The 21168-nt window shown below is 35.2% G+C and overlaps 2 protein-coding genes across 2 annotated transcripts; both read left to right on the top strand.

The window, feature by feature from the left end:
* The first annotated feature begins 13134 nt into the window (after positions 1–13134).
* LOC111898616 (2-oxoisovalerate dehydrogenase subunit beta 1, mitochondrial) lies at positions 13135–16079 on the top strand. Its single transcript, XM_023894514.3, has 13 exons — positions 13135–13521; positions 13808–13919; positions 14072–14107; positions 14208–14267; positions 14349–14406; positions 14498–14595; positions 14658–14747; positions 14855–14923; positions 14998–15084; positions 15309–15404; positions 15490–15567; positions 15675–15761; positions 15839–16079. The coding sequence occupies exons 1-13, from the start codon at positions 13316–13318 to the stop codon at positions 15872–15874; spliced, it is 1113 nt and encodes a 370-aa protein (XP_023750282.1). The 5' UTR covers positions 13135–13315; the 3' UTR covers positions 15875–16079.
* A 636-nt stretch (positions 16080–16715) lies between these two features.
* Positions 16716–17643, top strand: LOC111898673 (uncharacterized). The gene is made up of 2 exons (XM_023894568.2): positions 16716–16820; positions 16921–17643. Exons 1-2 carry the CDS (start codon positions 16716–16718, stop codon positions 17641–17643), a joined length of 828 nt encoding a protein of 275 aa, XP_023750336.2.
* Positions 17644–21168: the final 3525 nt, after the last annotated feature.

The raw sequence follows: 21168 nt of genomic DNA, 5'->3' as shown, positions 1-21168 counted from the left end.
ACTGCGGTAAAGAATATCCTCAAGTACCTACGGAGGACTAAGGACTGGGTCCTTAACCTCGGTAAGAGTGATGACTTGAGAGTTGTAGGGTACAGTGATGCTAGCTTTCAGACAGATAGGGATAATTTCCGCTCTCATTCGGGCTGGGTCTTTACCTTAAACAGAGGGGCAATTACTTGGAAAATTTCCAAGCAGGAGACAGTGACTGATTCCACTTGTGAATCAGAGTATATAGCAGCAAGCGAGGCAGAAAAAGGAGGCTATATGGCTAAAGAGCTTCATCGGGGACCTTGGAGTTGTACCAGCTATAAAGGAGCCAATGGAGGTTTTCTGTGACAGCAATAGTGTGGTTGCCTTAGCCAAGGAACCAAGAGATCATGGGAGATCCAGACACACTGACAGAAAATATCACTTCATCAGACATCAAATAGAAGAAGGAATCCTCATGGAAAAGAGGGTATCATCGCATGAGAACCCAGCAGATCCCCTCACGAAGGGACTGACTCGGGCTAAGCATCTCCAGCATGCTCGGAGCATAGGGCTAAAGGATGATATTAGTTTTAGTAGTTAGATAATCTTGAAATTTGTAAAATGTAATTGACATTTGATGATAAATAAAAGTTGTTATTTATGAGTAAAGTGTTGCTATCTCTTGTCAATCGTTTACTATTATTTCTTTTTGCATGTTTTGACTTCCAGAATAATTATGTTATGGTTTATATCATATTATTCAAAATCTCCACAGTCGGTCATATGTTGGAAGTAGATATGAATCAAGACTGTCATGCGTTGGCTTGTAGAGGTCTAAGATGTTAGACAAAGCGGGGCTACAACACTCATGAGTGCTCATAAGTTCTGAGTATTGGATTCAACCCTTACTGACTTGTATCACTTCATGGAATTTATCTTGAGTGATCGTGACACAGTAATATCATATAAGTCTTCAAACCTAGAGATATGATTTGTTGCCTATGAGTTGGTTACGCATTGATTGCACGAAAACGCATTGGTAACTCGATGTTATAAACCGTGCTTTTGTGTGTAATTCAACAAGTAGTAGAGCAAACATATGAGTCGAAGTTTATCTGTTCCTTCTAGGATTAGAAGCGATATCTGGGCCCCTCGATGATTTTGTTTTGATCTATGTACCGGGCCCGGTTAGAGCTAAATTGATGTGTTCAGTTAAGTTCTATGTCAAACAAATCGGAAATCGGGAAACAAATGTTTGACAATAAGCAAGACCATGTTCCATGTATTTGTCCGGCTGATATCTAGAACAGAGGATTATATGATCACTTATCTAAAATGGCGCGTTCTAGTTCAACAGAGTTTAAAGAGCTATGATTGTTGATCGGTTCCTGAAGTCATACTTGCAACTATAGCTATTAGACTTATCCAAGTGGGAGACTGTTGGATATAGTGTCTAAGTCCATAACTATATTTGGTATGTACTTGACCCGACCCGGCATGGTTCATTTGGGTTGCACTTCACCCGAAAAATTTATAGATAATCTTTTGAGATTAGTATAAGTTATGATTTATTAATATATTATAAGTTCTAATATATTAATATAAAATCATATTATTTAATTAGTATTGATCTATAATTAATCTAGAATTAATTTAGAGATCAAAAGTGTTACTAATTAAATATGGGCTATTGTATTTATATAGTGTGGGCTAATGCTTATTTGGAATGGGCTAGGCTTGCATGTAAAGTCCATGGAGCTTTAACCCATGGATCTCATGGAAATGAAAAGACATGGGTATTAGGGTTTACATGGATGTAACCCTAATCCACCACACTATATAAAGGAGGCTTTGGTTCTTGACAAATCACACTAGTTGTGGTGAGTAAAGCAAGAGGGCCGATTTCAAGAAAGAAGATTACTATTCTCTCAAAGTTCCAAGTTTGTGGTGATTTGTGATTTCCATTTGAGGCATCCACACTATTGGTGCTAGGCTCTAAAACTCCAAGCAATGAACTACAACTACAAGGTAACTAATTCTACTAGCTTTATTTGATTCAAGTTCCCCATGCCATGCTAGATAGGATAAGAACCTTGGAAAAATAATTATTTGCATGTATCTTAGTCAAACATAGATCCAAGGTTTTTAGGGTTGCATGTACACCATAGGAGTGTTAGAATGCTCAAAACCCATCAGTCGCATCCTGTGCCAAAGCAGTTTAAGACCATTGATGTCAGATTTGGGGACCGGAAGGGCCACACTTGTGGGAAGCGCGACAAGGCGCATGCGGGTGCTTCTCAATCGTCTTCTGGGTGCCACAATTGTGGACGGCAAGGCCATATGGCGAGGGATTTCCGCCAGCAGGCCCCAGCACTCGGTTTCAGGATTTGTTATCATTGCGTCTAAGTTAGCCATATGAAGGCAAATTGTCTATCACTTGCTACTAGGCCAATGCAGGTTCTAGCGCCGGCTACTTTGAGGATCACGGATGGGAGTCAGGGTAGGGTGGAGCCCTCGAGGGCTCGAGGTCACGCTTTTTAGCTTACTGCCGAGGAGGCCAGAGCCACCCCAAATGTTGTGATTGATACATTTCTATCCCTTGTCCCGTTGATTATGTTTTATGTTATGCTTATGTTTGTACCTCTGTTAGGTACGTTCCTAGTGAACTCCTTGCATGCTCTATTATTAATTGACTCAGGTGCGATGCTGGATTAGGTGTCTCGCGATACAACGCGATGTGGACCAAGTAAAAGCCAACACATGGCTCTACAGGAATGTAACACATGTCACATTCTATAAGGACGCGAATTGGGCGAACGGTGATGTGGAATGGAGCAGAAGCCCCATGGAGCCAACATGACCCTTGTGCATGCCGCATATTTGAATAGTTTATATATATGGCTCATCTCCATATAAGTTCCTCACATCCATCCCCTAGAGCCTTTCACTCTCAAATTTTCCTCCTATAGGCCCTTTTCCTTGAGTTTATAGCTTACGGTGAAGCCGTACAACACCCCTGAATACTTAGCTAGTTGTAACCTTCAAATAGGAGTTCACAAGTCAGTATTTTGCCCATTTAGATTCCGATTTGCATCAAGAACCTTTATAAGCTAAGCTACACTTTGATGTTTTTAGTGTAACTTATATTTATAGTCATAGGTCATTATTATGACCATATAAATAAGATTTATCAGTAATTCAAATTCATTATATTGATTAATCTACTTACAGGAGAAGTGTCTAAAATGGTCACGTTGGCTTGGTTGTTGAATTTCAGAAAAGTTATTATGTCGAAATGATCCTGCCTCCCAACTGTCTTGTTTGGCTAATCCTTACTTGATATATCTTGATGTAGACATTGGGATTAGTGAGGAATCTAGACTATAATTATTATAGTCACCAGGATTAAGAAACTAGACTAAGGCTTAGTACCTTATATGTCTAGGTATTTTCAATGTATGAAGCAAATCACTGCTGAAATCATCAGTTACCCATTTTTATCAAGTGAGTACATAGTCCTTTTAATGAACATGATTTTTAATATAATTATTAATTAAAGTATTGAATATATATGGAGAGTTTATGTATGAGATATTGCTATTACATGGAATACATGTTAAGAACATATATGATAATATTTGATATGTGAACCAAGTATGGTTATATATGAGTTAGGTTATTATTTCATGATAACAATAATAAAAGTATCATTAGAGAGAAGGATAGAGGTTTATTAATACCTAAATACTCTATATACACCAAAATAGGATAGTGTTGTCTAAATAGAGTCAGTATTAGGAGTTGAGTGTTGTAGTCTTACCAAGAGATAATATAAGACTTGTTAAAGAGACTTAAGTTTAATTAAGTTGGACAACGGGTAGCATATCCCTAAGAGTGCATGCAAGACATGAACGGAGAGTAGAATTCTAACATTCATGGTACAAGAGTACGGATTAGGCATAACCATTCGCCCCTGGTCTGAGAGTATGGATTAAGCATAATCAATTATCATTGATCCGAGAGTATGGATTAGACATAGGCATTCATTCCTAATCTGAGAGTATGAATTAGATATAGCTATTCGTCCCTAGTCTGATAGTATGTATTGGGAATAGTCATATGTGACCAATTCGAGAGCATGGATTAAACATAGACATTCATTCCTTATCTAAGAGTATGGATTATATCGTTGTATAGGATTAAAGTGTGAGTATCGACAGAATGGGGTAGATTGCTTATATGAGGTGTATTTGCAAATTGTAAGTTTATGTGACCAATTCGAGAGCATGGATTAAACATAGACATTCATTCCTTATCTAAGAGTATGGATTATATCGTTGTATAGGATTAAAGTGTGAGTATCGACAGAATGGGGTAGATTGCTTATATGAGGTGTATTTGCAAATTGTAAGTTTTAAGATATATATATATATATATATATATATATATATATATATATATGTTTTAACATTGTGGAATTGAAATCCCTATGTACTCACTAGGTTTCCCAACCTGACCCACTCAGTATCACAGGTAACGGTAAAAGATACATACACAATGAAAAATTCAAAGAGATGTAGATTGTTAGTCTAAGAAAATGTACGTTCTATTTATGCTCATTATTTGTATCAACTATGGCATCCCAAGCTTTATATAAATTAATGAAAAAAACATTTCTCCCGAAATACTTTTATGGGAAAAATTCCGCATTTATAAATAAACTATATTTTAAACAAGAATAAATAAAAAGTTTTAAAATGGTCGTGAAATTTGGGGATGTCACATCTAGATCAAACTATCTTAGACCGGATCCACACCTTGAGGTGTAAGAACAAAGTGTATGTTCTTAATGATGATTAGATAGTACGGCAGACGACGCCCCTAAAGAAAAAATTACAACCTACAACAAACACTATGATAAATCGACCAAAATGGCTTGCCTCATGTTGGCGACCCTGGCTTCTAAGCTCAAAAAGAGCTTTGAGAATTGGGGTGCCTATGTCATGAACTTGCAGCTCAAGTAAATGTTCCAAGAGCAAGAAAGGCAAGAACTATATGAGATCTTTAAATCTCTTAAGGCATGTAAAGGACAAGAGGGAGCTTTTGTATGTGTGAACCATCCAAAAGATGAAGTCATACATAGACAAACTATGGACTTGGTATCGAGATACCAAAGGAGTTGACCATTGACATGTTTATGTACTCGCTTTTCGTTTATATCAACAATTCATTATGAACTACAATATGAACAATATTGTTAAGACCTTAATGGAGATCCAAGCATGCTTACGAATCCTGAATCAATCAAGAAGAAATCTCCTACCTCAAACCATACTTCTCTTGTCTTGGCCATTGATCATGGTGCTACTAAGAGGAAAAAGGTTTCGCATCCCAAAGGAAAGGGAAAACGCAACATTGGACATTCTGACCAAAGATCTAAGTGAAAATTCCAAACCAAAATAGTTCCTGTCGTTAATCTGAATGAGACCGTGTGTATTTTACTACTAGATCAAGGTATATTGGAAATGTAGCTACCCTAAAATACCAGGAAGATCTAAAGAAGGGAAAAGTCAATGTAGTTGTGTAACATACACATTCAGTTATCGTTTTTTGTTACTTTAAAAATGAATATTAATAAATATTATATGGTTTTGAGCATTGAGTTCTAACAAGATAGTTTTTACTATATTTGAAGTAAAACTTTGTTTAGAAGCATTCGAAAAGTATTGGAAGTCTTATGAGATTCCGATCAAAAGTCAACTATTGAAATTAACGAAAATATAAAGTTTGAAATAAGTAAAAATAATGTTATTGAAAGTTGTAGATTATCTCGTTAGAAAATTTTAGGCAAAAACCTCACTAAAATCCGAGTTATAACGAAGAAGTTATGACTTATCGAAGTTTCGCGACAGAACCGGCATAGCGCCATATGACGTAAAAAGTGAGTTTACGATAAACTACTTTTTAGCCTTAGTGATCTAAATGAAGGTTTTATTATTCGTTAAACCGAGAACTTTCATAAAAAGAACGTCCAAAAGTCTCAAAGACTATTAGCCCTAAAACTTTTGAGACATTATCTTTTTGGTACAAACTGTCAATTGTTTACCGAACACAAAAGTCTCAAGTATATATTCAGTCGGCAAACTTTGAATATGAGACAACAACAAGCCATGGAGCTGATCAAAGACTATGACTATAAAATCTTGTATCATCCTGGAAATGTCAATGTAGTTAATGATGCTCTTAGCATAAAAGTTTATCGTAATAGTATGTGTTATACTATTACTCACACTACAATAAAGTTCACTATTCATGATGAACTAGAGAAATGGAAAGTAGAGGCCTTAAAGCCAGAAAATGTGAAGAAAGAAGGGATGATACATTATACTGATGTTTTACTTGATGATCCACGAGGATTGAAGGAAATTAAGAATCGGCTATGGATTTTAAAGATTGGCGGATTAAGACAGAAGATTTTGGATGAAGCTCATAAGTCTAAACTGTCAATACATCCTGGTACAAGTAAAATGTACTTTGATGTACGGGCTGATTATTGGTGGCCTAGATTAAAGAAAGACATTGGAAAATACGTGAAGGAATGTTTACTATGCTTACAAGTCAAAGCAAAGCACCAAAAGCCACATGGGAGTCCAGAAAGTATAAATGTTCCCATGTGGAAATGTGAGGAGTTGTCCATGGATTTTATTACCAAATTGTCGAAGACTGCGAGACAGAATGATAGCATTTGGGTAATTGTCGACCGACTAACTAAGAGTGCATATTTTCTTGCCATGCGTGAAACAGCTCCAATGGAAAAATACGCACAAGTATACTTGGATGAAATTATTGCAAGACATGGTGTGCCACTAAAGATTATTTCCGGTCGTGATACTCTCTTCACTTCTCATTTTTGGGCTAGTAAGCAACATGAATTAGGATCTCGGATCGCTCTCAACACAGCTTATCATCCCCAGACAGATGGGCAGACACAGAGAACAATCCAAACAGTGGAAGATATGCTTCGTGCATGTGTCTTGGAATTTGGTGGCAATTGGGACAAGTACTTACCTCTTGTCGAATTTTCATATAATAACAGTTACCACACTTCAATCAAAATTTCGTCATATGAAACATTATATGGTCGTAAATGTCGTACTCCATTATTTTGGCATGATGTAGGACAAAAAATCCTTGGAGGCCCTGAAATGATTCAAGACACCACTGACAAGATTCAAATTATACGGAAAAGAATGAAAGCAGCCCAGGATCGACAGAAATCATATGCGGAAAAGAGGATACGACCCATAGAATTCCAGGTGGGTATTTTTTAATGTTGAAGGTATCCCTAATGAAAGACATTATGCGATTTGGGAAGAAAGGAAAATTGAGTCCTATATTTGTAGGCCCTTTCAAAATCATCCAGAGAATTGGTATGCAAGCATATCACTTGGAATTGCCGGAAGATTTGGCAGGTATTCATGATTTTGTTCATGTGAGTTATCTGCATAAATGTTGAAGCATATATGTTGAAACCGTTTCGTTATCCGAGGTGAAACTAGATAATAAGTTAAGATATGTAGAAGAGCCTGAACAGATCGTAAATGAAAGGACAACTGAATTGCGTAAAAAATAAGTGGAGTTGGTGCTTGTAAAGTGGAAACACCATAGAGTCCCAAATTATACTTGGGAAAATAATAATGAGATAAGAGCAAAATATCCCCATTTGTTTAAATCGTTGTAATTTCGGGGACAAAATCCTCAAAATGAGGAGGTATTTGTAACATACACGTTTAGTTATTGTGTTTTGTTAGTTTAAAAATGAATATTAGTAAATATTATGTGGTTTTGAGCATTGAGTTCTAACAAGATAGATTTTACGATATTTGAAGTAAAACTATGTTTAGAATCATTCGGAAATATTGGAAGTCTTATGGGTTTCTGATCAAAAGTCAACTATTGAAAGTAACGAAAATATAAAATCGGAAATAAGGAAAAATAATGTTATTGAAAGTTGTAGATTATCTCGTTATTTTAGGCGAAAACCTCACTAAAATTTGAGTTATAACGAAGAAGTTATGACTTATCGAAGTTTCGCGACAGAACCGGCACACCGCCATATGATGTAAAAAGTGAGTTTACGATAAACTACTTTTTAGCCTTAGTGGTCTAAATGAAAGTTTGTATCCAGTCTTTTGTAATAAGACCATATATGTAAAATATGTTTATGAATATGCATGTAGCATGTTTGGAGTAATAATAATAATAATGTTAAGTATGAAAGGGGTCTTTCAAGTTGGCACCTCGAGTATGTTTATGATTGAACTCCATAGCACATCCACTACTAATTCATGGGTTCTTGATACATGATGTGGTACTCTTATTTTCTCTTATATCCTAGTAGGAGATTGGTTGAAAGAGTGTCCAAGACCATTAGATAATAGTGATATTTCTAATAGTAGTAGGTTCCTCTTGGGTTTCCCTCAAGACTCAAATTTAGTAGAATAAATAAAGGAGTAATTTGTTTATTAATGAGTATGGTTTAATAATTAATTAGAAACTACTTGGAAAATATTTTGGGAATTAATTAATAGTTTAATTAGTTAAAGGGTTGAATATCAATTAATAAATAGTTGATTGATTAAGAATATTCCATAACCCTTTGTGGATTAGGGTTAGACAAATATTACCTCATCCCACATGGGATGAGGAGTGATTTTCGAAAATGCCTCTTGTCCCACATTGGATGGAGGACAAATCCAAGGAACGAATCCAACACTATAAATAGGGCTGTAGGGATCCCATTATTCCTTGCACTACGGTTTGAAATTTTTTCCAACCCTCTTCCTCCCTTTATAGTGGAAGAATTCCTTGTGAGTTTGTGTCCCCTCCTAAATGACTTTTTAGGCTCTTTTTAGTTCTTTGGGTATGAACCAAGAGAGAGATTATGGTTTGGATCCTTTCATCTAAACAAGTTTACACGCAAAAGATCTCAAGCTCGAAGGTCACTAGCTGCACATGAGGTATGTGGTTATTCATTGTTTATGTTTTCATTGGGAAGTATTATTAACATGAAACTTAGATCCTTAGGTTAGATGAAGACATATGATTTTGTTTTGTTTCCGGTAGCATGATTAATGTGTTTAGATGCGCAGATACCCTAACATAAATGCCTATTCTGCTTTTTTATTCTTTTTTGATTTTTTTTCTTAGAATTATTTATAATATACAAAATAAAATAAAACAACCCCATCCTAACTACCTTATCCTAACCCTTCCCTTCTAAACCCTTTTTCCCGTAAATTTTTTGACAGACAAAATCATCACTACCATCGGACCATCATCACAGTCCAACCACCGCCCACCACCGTCGACTGTCACCTCTTTTTCTCTTAGAAACACCATCGGCGACCATTTATTACCTCGTTCTTCGTCTCATTAAGCCACCAACAAACCACTTGTTTCCCCAAAAATAACCACAAACGACCAGCTCCTTCACCATCACCACCCTCATGTACAAACACCAACCGAAGTAAAAACAAAATACAAACCTTGTGTCTGTTGATTTGATATAGAGATAGAAAGGGGGAAAGGATTTTAGGTGGAGAAGACGAATCCATCTCCCATGTTCTCTTTCCCATCCCTAACAAGCACATGTGCGATTTGCAGAAGGGTTTTGTTCTTCATCCGTCAAAACCTATTTACGCCACTTACATCCCTTTCGGCACCCATGCTTGTCGACATCCAATAAAGAGAAGAAATGTTGCAGAAACAAATACGGAGGAGATGTGTAGTTGCAACAGAGTTGCAAAAGAGAGGGTAAGGTGGATGAGCAAATTTTGCCAGTGGTGACTTCATGGTTTCAGATCATCACTATGAATGGTTAGAGAGGAAAGTGAGGAATGGATAAAAGGGTGGGACCCATAAAATTTATGTAACGCCCCGATTCTGGTATGTTATTTAATATTATTATTTATTCAAGTTTCAAGAGGGACTCGACAAGTCAGTAGCCCGACTCGTCGAGTAGAGACGGGATTTCGAGCACGTTTAAGATGGCGACTCGGCGAGTCCATCAGTCTAAATGAAACCCTAAATCCCTGGGTTTTGCACCCTATTTAAGCCATGTTATGAGCCCCAACCTCGTCCCCTTCACCCTCAGAGCATCATTTAGCAAACCCTAACCTTTCCTTGAGCATTTTGAGCATTTATTGTGTGAATCTTGAAGTTTTGGAAGAGAAGAAGGTAGCTAGATCCAAGGGAGTAGAAGAAGGTCCAAGATCTTGCATCTATTGCAGAGTTATTGAGGTGAAAACCGGATTCCCTCTGTTGCTATGATTGATTCTCCTTTTTTGAATCACATTTAGACCATTTTAATCCTTTCCTTAGCTTATTTATGGTAGAGAAATCACAATGGGGTGATTGGACTTCGGGTCTAGCCATGTTTCAGTCCCAAAGTTGTGGATCTAACACCTTTATGGAGCCTTCTTGCTTGAAAGCCCTAGATCTATTCCTTTAAGTGTCTTTTTAGCCTTTAAATCCATTTTCATGCATATGTACACGTAAAGTTGGAAACTTTACGTGGTAACTAAGCTTTATGAACCCAGATCTATAAGTTGTATGCATTAGACTTGAGCAGAATCATCGGAGTAGTGTTGCATGCAACCGACTCGGCGAGTTGTTCTTCAGACTCGGCGAGTCTGGTCGTGAGTCCCCGATTTCTTCCCCTTTTATGTGTCATGCCAAGTGGAATCAGTGAGTTATGGGTGGACTCAGTGAGTTGGAGTTCGTACTCATTCATGAAGGGACTCAGCAAGTCAATGCCCTGACTCGGCGAGTCCAAGGCAATCTTCATACCTCAAGAACAGACTCGACGAGTTGTTCATACAACTCGGCGAGTCACAGCCAGAGTGTCATGCGTTGAAAGAGGACTTGACGAGTTGTTCATACAACTCGGCGAGTCGGATGCAGATTGACTGAGTGTAAGTATCGAAGAGGAACTCGTCGAGTCTATGCCAAACTCGACGAGTAGTAGCGAGCAGAAGCAAGAAAGTGAGAGTAAGGACTCGACGAGTTGGTGACCCAACTCGACGAGACAGGTCAACTGTATGTTGACTTTGACCAATATGTTGACTTTGACCACGGGTAAAATAGTCATTTTACCCTCAGTGTAGTTATCAGTGATTGATTGAGTGTACTTATGGAAATTGTAGCCGGGGAGATAACGGAGCAGCAGCAGACAGTTTCCCGGCAGTTCATTCAGCAACCAGATTACGAGGTGAGTTTCCTTCCAGTAAGAACGGGTCTATGGCCACAATGTCGTCCCGATTAGCTAGCAGTAGTTTCCGGACTTCAGTCCGATGCAGCAGATAGTGTGTTTGATGCCTTCGTGGCTCAGACAGGATTTATGTGTTATGTGTTCCGGGCTACGGCCTGATGTAGTATGCAGTATATGTGTTTATGCTAGATGATATGTGTTATGCTAGTTGATATGTGTTTATGCTATGCTATGATCAGTTAGTTCCGGACTTCAGTCCGATGCAATTAGTTCCGGACTTCGGTCTGATGCAGCTAGTTCCGGACACTGGTCCGATGCAGGGGACAAGGTCCCAGTCAGTTCCGGACTTCAGTCCGATGCAGTTTCCGGATTTCGGTCCGATGCAGTGGGCAAGGCCCTATATGTGATTTATATGTATTGTATGGTATGTGGTAGTTTGGGAGAGCTCGCTAAGCTTCGTGCTTACAGTTTCAGTTTTGGTTTCAGGTACTTCCGCAAGTAAAGGGAAGAACTCGGGATGATGGCATCGCACACACCATAGCTTCAGTCTTTGTCCTGGGAGTTTGTTTTGATTCATAGTTTGATTTGATACAGTTGTTTCACGACATTTTATTATGATTTGAGATATTTGACGTATGGTTTTATGATATGACGTTCAGTATATGATTTTTATTATTATTAAAACAAAAAATTTTGGGTCGTATTTTTGGATGTTACAATTTAATTAACATATTTTTATTAGTAAAGGGGAAATTAAGTAATCTAACAACAATTTAATGTGTATTTGAAGAAATAACCAAAAAAATATTTTTAGCAAAAATAACCACTTGGATCGGAATGAGCATTCTTAACCAAGATAAAACACTTTTTCTAACAAAAAAAAATACATTTCAGATTGAATTCCGGACCAACGTCCCGGATTCCGGATTGAAATTTTGGATTTCGGAAGAAAAAAAAACCCTGAAATTTCAAGAACAAATCTGAAATCCAATGAATAATTTCGAAATTTCGAGGAAAAAAAATTGTCTTTGCTTAAATCTAATAAAAAAAATTAAATAAACATAGTGAATGTGAAAATATATGATATTAATGCACATAATTAAATATTTTATTGAAAAACGATGACGTTGAATATTTTAGACATAAGTGTGAATATTTTTTCAAAAAAAAAAGTTAGAAAAAACAACAAACATTAACTCCATAATTAAGATCAAACTCGGAAAGAAGCATTCCGAATGAAGCATCCTTTTAAAAAATTTACAAAAAAAAAAACTGTAGAATATAAACAATAATATTAAATTAGACATTCCAAAAAGAAGATGGTTATTTTTCGAAAAAAAAAAAAAACAAAATGATTATTTTATTTGAATAACTCATTTACATAAATTAGATTATTTAATTTCATTTAATAATTTAATCAAACATTAAAAAATAATTGTTTTTTTAAGTAGCATTCTAATCATTTTATGTTGTAACAAACTAAACTTGTAATTTTTAACGATAGTCCTAGTTAACTTTTGAATATAAAAACCCAACATTTTTTTTTATCTATATGAAACAACAAACGATGAAGATTCATGTAATTTTATTTTATTTTTTTATCCTACCTATGCTTAACCCTTTCAAAGTATTAGAGACACTTTTATCAAATCAAATATTGACATGGGATATATTTAATAACATATTTGATATGTGTATGAAACAATAAATGATGAAGATTCATGTAATTTTATTTTATTTTTTTATCCTACCTATGCTAAATTTATATACTTACTCAGAAATCATTTACAATCATCTAACAAAAACATGTTATTTTTTTGAATATCCGACTTGTATCCTCAATTATTTATAAAGATCTTGTAATTAAAGCATACATTTATCTGGAGTTCCCTTCCGTTGACTTTCCATTTCACATGTACATAGTCTTAAAGGAATCGTAGTAGTTCGGCTTCCCATACCGGAGAAAACCAACAAATAGAACTGATTGCTTCAACCTCCATAGATTTAGTCATCTGTTTGTTATCAATTATCAAACACACCCAGAAGAAAAAGAAGAATACGAAGAAGAAGAAGATGGCTACAAATCTCCGGAGATTTAAGCGATTAGGTTCCGTATTCATCAACAATTCTTCTCCTCTCAGACGATTATCTTCGTCTTCCGCCGTTTTGGGTTCTGTTGATGGTCAGGTGCAACAACCAGGAACTGGAACGGGGAAATCTATAAACCTTTACACTGCAATCAATCAAGCACTTCAAATAGCTTTAGATTCTGATCCTCGGTACCTTTTTCACTTTTGCTACCTCCTTTGATTATAATACTCTACGTCTGAATCCGGATATATTATTCCTTCCTTTTTCCGATTTTGTTTCATGATCATTTTTGTCTGATTACTCGATTCCTATTTCTGATTCTCCACATGTGGGCCGTGTAGGTTTAATAGAATCCCCTCTTCCGAATGGAATCGTAAAATTAGCATGGATTCTTAACTGATTTTTCATTTCTATTACCACATCATAACAAATTAAGCTAAATTGGGAACTAAAAGTTCACATTTGGAATCACAGTTCTTATATATTTGGGGAAGATGTGGGTTTTGGTGGCGTCTTCCGTTGCACAACTGGATTGGCTGATCAATTTGGCAAACATAGGGTTTTCAACACCCCTCTATGCGAACAGGTAACTCTATCAAATATCAATAAAAAATCTCTCATTTCTCCAAGATTCTTTCGTTTCAAATCTCTCCATTATTCCGATACAAGTTATTCATGGTTTCCTGCTCTTCAAATCGTTTACTTTTCAAATTTAAACCAATTTGTTATTTACAACAGGGGATTGTTGGATTTGGAATAGGTCTAGCAGCAATGGTTAGTTCCTTAAAATTTTCTACTCCAAAATCCTTTTTTGCATCTTTTCATACAGTTATATTATATTATATAATTATATAATATAATGATTTTGTAACAGGGGAATCGAGCTATAGCAGAAATCCAATTCGCAGATTACATTTTTCCTGCTTTTGATCAGGCATGTATCTTTGAATTCTTTATTCTCCACTATGCTAATTTCTCACAGATTCACATCCAAATCTTTCAACATTTTTTGTAGATTGTCAATGAAGCTGCTAAATTCAGATATCGAAGTGGTAACGAATTTAATTGCGGAGGTAACCAAAATTATCAAAAAAAGAAAAAAAAAAACTTTCCTTTTTCCTTTTTTTTTTCGATTATCAAAATTGATTATTTGTGGGTTATTAGGTTTAACAATAAGAACACCATATGGAGCTGTGGGACATGGAGGCCATTATCACTCACAATCTCCCGAAGCTTTCTTTTGCCATGTTCCTGGTCTTAAGGTACTCGAACATTTGACCATTTTACCCTTATAAAGAATTTCTTACGAAAATTTTTCTCATAGGTTGTTATACCTCGAAGCCCAAAGGAAGCAAAAGGATTGTTGTTATCAAGTATACGTGAACCAAATCCTGTTGTGTTTTTTGAACCGAAGGTCATTCATTGCTTTATAATTTTATTTATTTATTTATTTATTTATTTATTTTAATTTGTATTTTTATTCATGTGAAGTAAAGTTTTTATAATTTTTTGGAAGTTTAGTGGCTATACCGATTAGCTGTAGAAGAGGTTCCGGAAGGGGATTACATGTTACCTTTATCAGAAGCTGAGGTAATTAATTATATTTATGAATTTCCAAATTTACCCTTTTGGAAATTTAATTTTTTTTTTTTTTGGAAAATTAGGTTATTCGAGAAGGTAGTGACATAACCCTAGTTGGTTGGGGCGCTCAGCTTGCCATCATGGAACAAGCTTGTGTTGATGCTGAAAAGGCAAGATTTTTTTTTTTTTTTGAACAAAAAAATAAATTATTAATGAAAAGGGACGATTTTATTCAACGTTGTTTTTTTTTTTCTGATTTTAAGTAGTGCTAAACTAATTGGTTGTTTCTTTTCTAGACCGGATCAATTGTCTGAACAAGAGTAAATGACCATTTTACCCTTATGTTGCAACAAACAATTTTTTAATTCTCTTTTCATTTTTTAAATTTTTACAGGAAGGAATCTCTTGTGAACTTATAGATTTAAAAACATTAATTCCATGGGACAAAGAAACAGTGGAAGCTTCAGTGAGGAAAACAGGAAGATTATTGGTAAAAGATTTATATTTTTTATATAAAAAAAATGTTGATTGTTGAATAATGAATATACAAATTTTTTATTTTTTTAAATTTATAGATTAGTCATGAAGCTCCAGTTACAGGTGGATTTGGTGCTGAAATCTCTGCATCAATTGTTGAACGTTGTTTCTTGAGAGTAAGTTACTTAATTAGACAATATATTTTATATAATTTTAAAACCAAACATTGAATTTTTTTTTATTTTTATAATTAAAAAAAAATGGATACTTGTTTTTTTTGTAGTTGGAAGCACCTGTTGCTAGAGTGTGTGGTTTGGACACTCCATTTCCTCTTGTTTTTGAGCCATTCTATATGCCTAACAAGAACAAGGTTAGAATTGTCTTTTGTCTTTTTTTTTTTTTTTGACTTTGGTAATTGTTATTGATGTACTTGGATCGTGGGTGTAGATACTTGATGCGATCAAAGACACGGTTAATTACTAAAACGCCCTCGGTGATTCTTCCATGCAAAAACCAGGATGAGAGTGCAACCACCCGTTGTAATATATGTATTTTCTTTCTTGAAAAAAAAAAAAAAACATTTTGTATAACTTTTAAATTTTACCATCTTTGATCAGCAAAACATGTTAAGTGGCATTGACATGGAGTCCATGTTCTTTTTAATATATTTTCATAAATCTTATTATTATTATTATTGTTATTAACTTATATTGTTCCTGTTTTATTTTTCCAAAAAATAATTAGTGAAACTGGGAAATAAATGGGATATACCTTTTTTAACAAATCATTCATCAATTAAAGACCTAAACTACAAATAAAAATTAATAAAAATTCATAATTTGTTGGATAGCATTTGATATTATCCTTAAAATATACTAACGGGCTATAAAACGATAAACCTTGGGACAAAATACATTGTCCAGTTTGATTACGTGTCGAGTCAATCAATAGTATTTCTAAATTCATCAACTGCATCTTATTAATCGTTCGAAGTATTTTTTTTTATTTTTATTATGTGTTGTTAACTAACTGATTAGTTAGAATTAGTTATGCAGTTAGTTAGAAGAAGGGCATTTATGTAATTTTAGTTATTTGTTCAGTTAGTTTGATAGTCTGTACATATTAGAATTTATGCTTTGTATTGATTCAATTCAGTAAAATGAAAAATGAAGAATATTGAAGAATTTCTCTCTCAAATTCCTTTCTTCAATCTCAGTTGTAACATGGTATCAGAGCGGTAATTCGATTCGATCTTCCGCATTCACTCTGTTTTTCTTCAATTGCTTTCTTCTTCATCGATCTGTTCAGTTCAATTTCAAACGAAATGTCTCAATCTGTTAATTCCTCATCTCAATCTCATGTTATTGATATTTCAAATCCATTCTACCTTGGTTCTTCCGATAATCCAAGTAATGCTCTTGTTTCTAATGTTTTCAATGGTGTCGGATTTTCTGCCTGGAAACGTTCCATGACGATTGCTTTATCTGCAAAAAAACAAAATTACATTTGTTGATGGCACAACATTGAAGCCTCCTAATAATTCTCCATTATTTGCAAATTGGTCGAGAGTAAACTCCATGGTTATCAGTTGGATACTCAATTCATTACATCGTAATATTGCTGATAGTCTTATTTTTCTCCCAACTGCTTATGACATCTGGAAAGAACTTAATCACCGATATGAACAAGCAGATGGTGCTCAGATCTATCAAATTCAACAACAACTTTACTCTCTGTCTCAAGGATCCGACGATTTTTCAACTTACTTCACCAAATTGAGTAAAATCTGGGATGAACTTCGTCTTGTTCAAAACATTCCTTCATGTACATGCGCTGCTGCTACAGGTATTGCTAAATACCTTGATGAACAACGATTGATTCAATTACTAATGGGATTGAATGATACTTATAAAGTTCTTCGTGGTCAAATCCTAATGATGAAACCTCTGCCGAATATCTCAACTGTTTATTCTATGATTGTTCAAGAAGAAAGACAGAGAGAAATCACTATTCCTACTAACATCAATCATGACACAATTGCAATGAACGTTTCACACAATTCTTCTTCTAATTTCTCCAAGAAATCGTTAGTTTGCACTCATTGTAAGAAGACAGGGCATTCCAAATCTCAATGTTATCGACTAATTGGTTTTCCATCCAATTTTAAGTTTACGAAGACAAAGAAAGATGAGCCAAAGTCTGTTGTTCAAATCGCTACTTCTGATGCTTCTTCTGCAATTTCTCAAGAATAGTACAATCAACTTTTGCAGTTACTTTCACAACATAATGTGCCATCATCCAGTCAAGCAAATTCTTCTATTCTTCAAGAAGCAATGACATCTGATGGTAATGATTTTTCCTATGCTCACTTTGTAGCTAATGTGTCCAAGTCATCTGCATTTCTTACACCACATCTTTCATTCATCATAGACACAGGTGCTACTGATCATATGTGTTCTAATTCTGAACTTTTCTTATCTTTAATTCCTTTCACACAGCCACATTCGATTGGGCTTCCTAATGGTCATTCTTTGTTCATTACACACTATGGTGATGTTCAAATTCATGCATCAATCATTCTCAAAAATGTATTGTATGTTCCATCATTCAAATATAATCTTGTGTCAATCCCCAAACTCACATCACAGTTGAAAACATTTGTTTTGTTTACTGATGAGACATGTCTCATGCAGGACCCCTTATTGAAGAGTAGATTAGCTCTTGGAGTCATTGGAAAAAGAATAAATGATCTTTATGTGTTTGAGTATCATGTTCTTAAACAAAATCTTTCTTACGGTTTTTCCGTTTTCACTTCTGTATTCAATTCTCCTTTGTCTTCAATTTCTCATGTAATCCATAATTCTTCTTATTCGAATGTTATGTTGTGGCATAAACGTTTGGGACATGTTTCTATTGATAAACTCAAACATTTCTTACATTTACCTATGAAGTATGATAATGATGTTATTACATCTTGTTTAACTTGTGCTCAAGCAAAACAAACAAGATTGTCTTTTCCACATAGCATTTCAACTTCCAAGGCTTCTTTTGATCTTATACATATTGATGTCTGGGGTCCTCATAAACATAACACATATGATGGTTACAAATACTTTGTTACTATTGTTGATGATTATACACGACACACTTGGATTCATTTGTTGACAAACAAGAGTTATGCCTTCTCTATAATTCAAGCATTTGTCAATCTTGTCAAAACCCAATTTCACAAAATCATCAAATGCATCAGAAGTGATAATGCCAAAGAACTTGGATCAAGCAATGATGGGGTTGCTTATTTCACGAAACAAGGGATCATTCATCAAAAATCAACACCACACACACCTCAACAAAATGGGCTTGTTGAGAGGAAGCATCGTCACATTTTAGAGGTGGCTAGAGCTTTATTTTTTCAATCAGGAATAGGAGTTCCATATTGGGGAGAATGTGTCAAAACTGCTGTTCATATAATTAATAGAACCTCGTCTAAACTTCTACAAAACAGAACACCATTCGAAGTTTTATATGGTACTCCACCTGATATGCAACTGTTAAAAGCTTTTGGATGTTTGTGTTTTGTTTCTTCTACTCCAATTGGTAGAGACAAATTCATGCCTAAAGCTCACCCTTGCGTATTCCTTGGCTATCCTTTTGGTCAGAAAGCATACAAAGTTTTAAATCTTGTCACTCACAAAATACATGTCTCTCGAGATATCAAGTTTTTTGAACATATATTTCCATTACATGCTCTCAAATCTGTTGAGTCATTTAACCCAACACCCTCCTACATTCCCAATATTCAACCAGAGAATCATGTTTCCAATGATTCTATTCACAATTTTGTTCCCACTCAACCTTCAAATCCTTCTTCTACACTCAATTCCCAAAATACCCCTGAACCTTCCATACAGCTCAGAAGGTCCTCTAGAGTTCATATTCCTCCTGCACATCTTCATGATTATGTGTGCAATGCTGCTATTAGTTCTGATCTTAATTGTCCTCACACCATTACAAATTTTTGCATCAACAATTATCACGAATATACAAGTTGTAATATGGTTTCGCATAATTCATATGTTTTTAATGTGGGAACTATCATCAATGAGCCAGCCTTTTATCATCAAGCAAAGGGCATACCAGAGTGGGAACAAGCAATGCAGAATGAATTGAATGCATTACAAGAAAATGGGACATGGGATGTTGTTAAACTTCCTAAAGGAAAAAAGGCTATAACTTGTAGATGGGTATATAAGATCAAACAAAAATCTGATGGAACTATAGAGAGGTATAAGGCTCGTTTAGTAGCCAAAGGGTTCACTCAAAGACATGGAATAGACTTTCATGAAACCTTTTCTCCTGTGGTTAAATTCACCACTGTTCGGAGTCTTGTTGCTATTGCAGTCAAAAGGAATTGGAATATACATCAATTTGATGTTAATAACGCGTTTTTACATGGTGAATTACATGAAGAGGTATATATGCGTTTACCACCTGGTCATGAGGCTTCTTCCTCTCCTTCACTCGTTTGCAAACTCAAAAAATCTCTTTATGGGTTAAGACAAGCCTCTAGACAGTGGTATGCTAAACTCTCCACTGCATTACGTTCTAAAGGGTATTTTCATTCTCCTAATGATTATTCTCTTTTCTTAAAGAAATCCTCTTCTTCAATTACAATCGTTGCAATCTATGTTGATGATATACTTGTTACGGGTGATGACATTGGAGAGATACAATGCTTAAAAGAATTTTTACATCATAAATTCAAGATTAAAGACTTAGGTCTTTTACATTTCTTTCTTGGAATTGAGTTTAATAAACTTGATCATGGCATGATGATACATCAAACCAAGTTCATCAAACAACTACTTCACGATTATGATTTAGATGATGCTACACCAGTTTCAAGTCCTCTTCCTCCTCAAGTGAAATTACTTCCAAACATGGACAATCCACTTCCAGATGCAACAATTTACCGACAGCTTATTGGTAAACTCAATTTCTTGTTGCATACTCGTCCTGACTTAGCCTTCTCTGTACAACATTTAAGTCAATTTAATCAGGCACCTTCTCAAAAACATTATTCTGCTGCTATTCATGTTCTCAAATACATCAAAGGTACTATTTCACAAGCTTTGTATTTTAATGATAACAAAGATTTCAAGTTGGATGCTTTTTGTGACTCGGATTGGGCAGCATGTCCCATTACTCGAAAATCAGTTAGTGGATACTATATTCTGTTTGGTGGATCTCCAATTTCATGGAAATCAAAGAAGCAATCAACTATATCCTTATCTTCTGCAGAAGCTGAGTACCGATCAATGCGACGAGTCACTGCTGAACTTTCCTGGTTGAGTCGTCTTCTTGATGAATTAGGAATTACAGATATTACTCCTATACCCCTTAAATGTGACAATATGGCTGCTATCTATATTGCCAATAATCCTGTATTTCATGAACGTACAAAACACATTGAAATCGATTGCCACTTCGTCCGTAACAAGGTTCAAGAAGGTTTAATACGTCTATCTCATGTTGATACAAATGAACAATTGGCAGATGTTCTTACAAAACAAGTTTCAGGTTCTCGATATCTTGAAGCTACATCCAAGCTTGGTCTACTTAATGGTCCTAAGCTTGAGGGGGGGTGTTAACTAACTGATTAGTTAGAATTAGTTATGCAGTTAGTTAGAAGAAGGGCATTTATGTAATTTCAGTTATTTGTTCAGTTAGTTTGATAGTCTGTACATATTAGAATTTATGCTTTGTATTGATTCAAT

Source organism: Lactuca sativa, chromosome 2, assembly GCF_002870075.4.
Source record: "Lactuca sativa cultivar Salinas chromosome 2, Lsat_Salinas_v11, whole genome shotgun sequence".
NCBI lineage: Eukaryota > Viridiplantae > Streptophyta > Magnoliopsida > Asterales > Asteraceae > Lactuca > Lactuca sativa.
The sequence above is the reverse complement of the archived record's forward strand: the minus strand, read 5'-3'. Positions and strand labels throughout refer to the sequence as shown.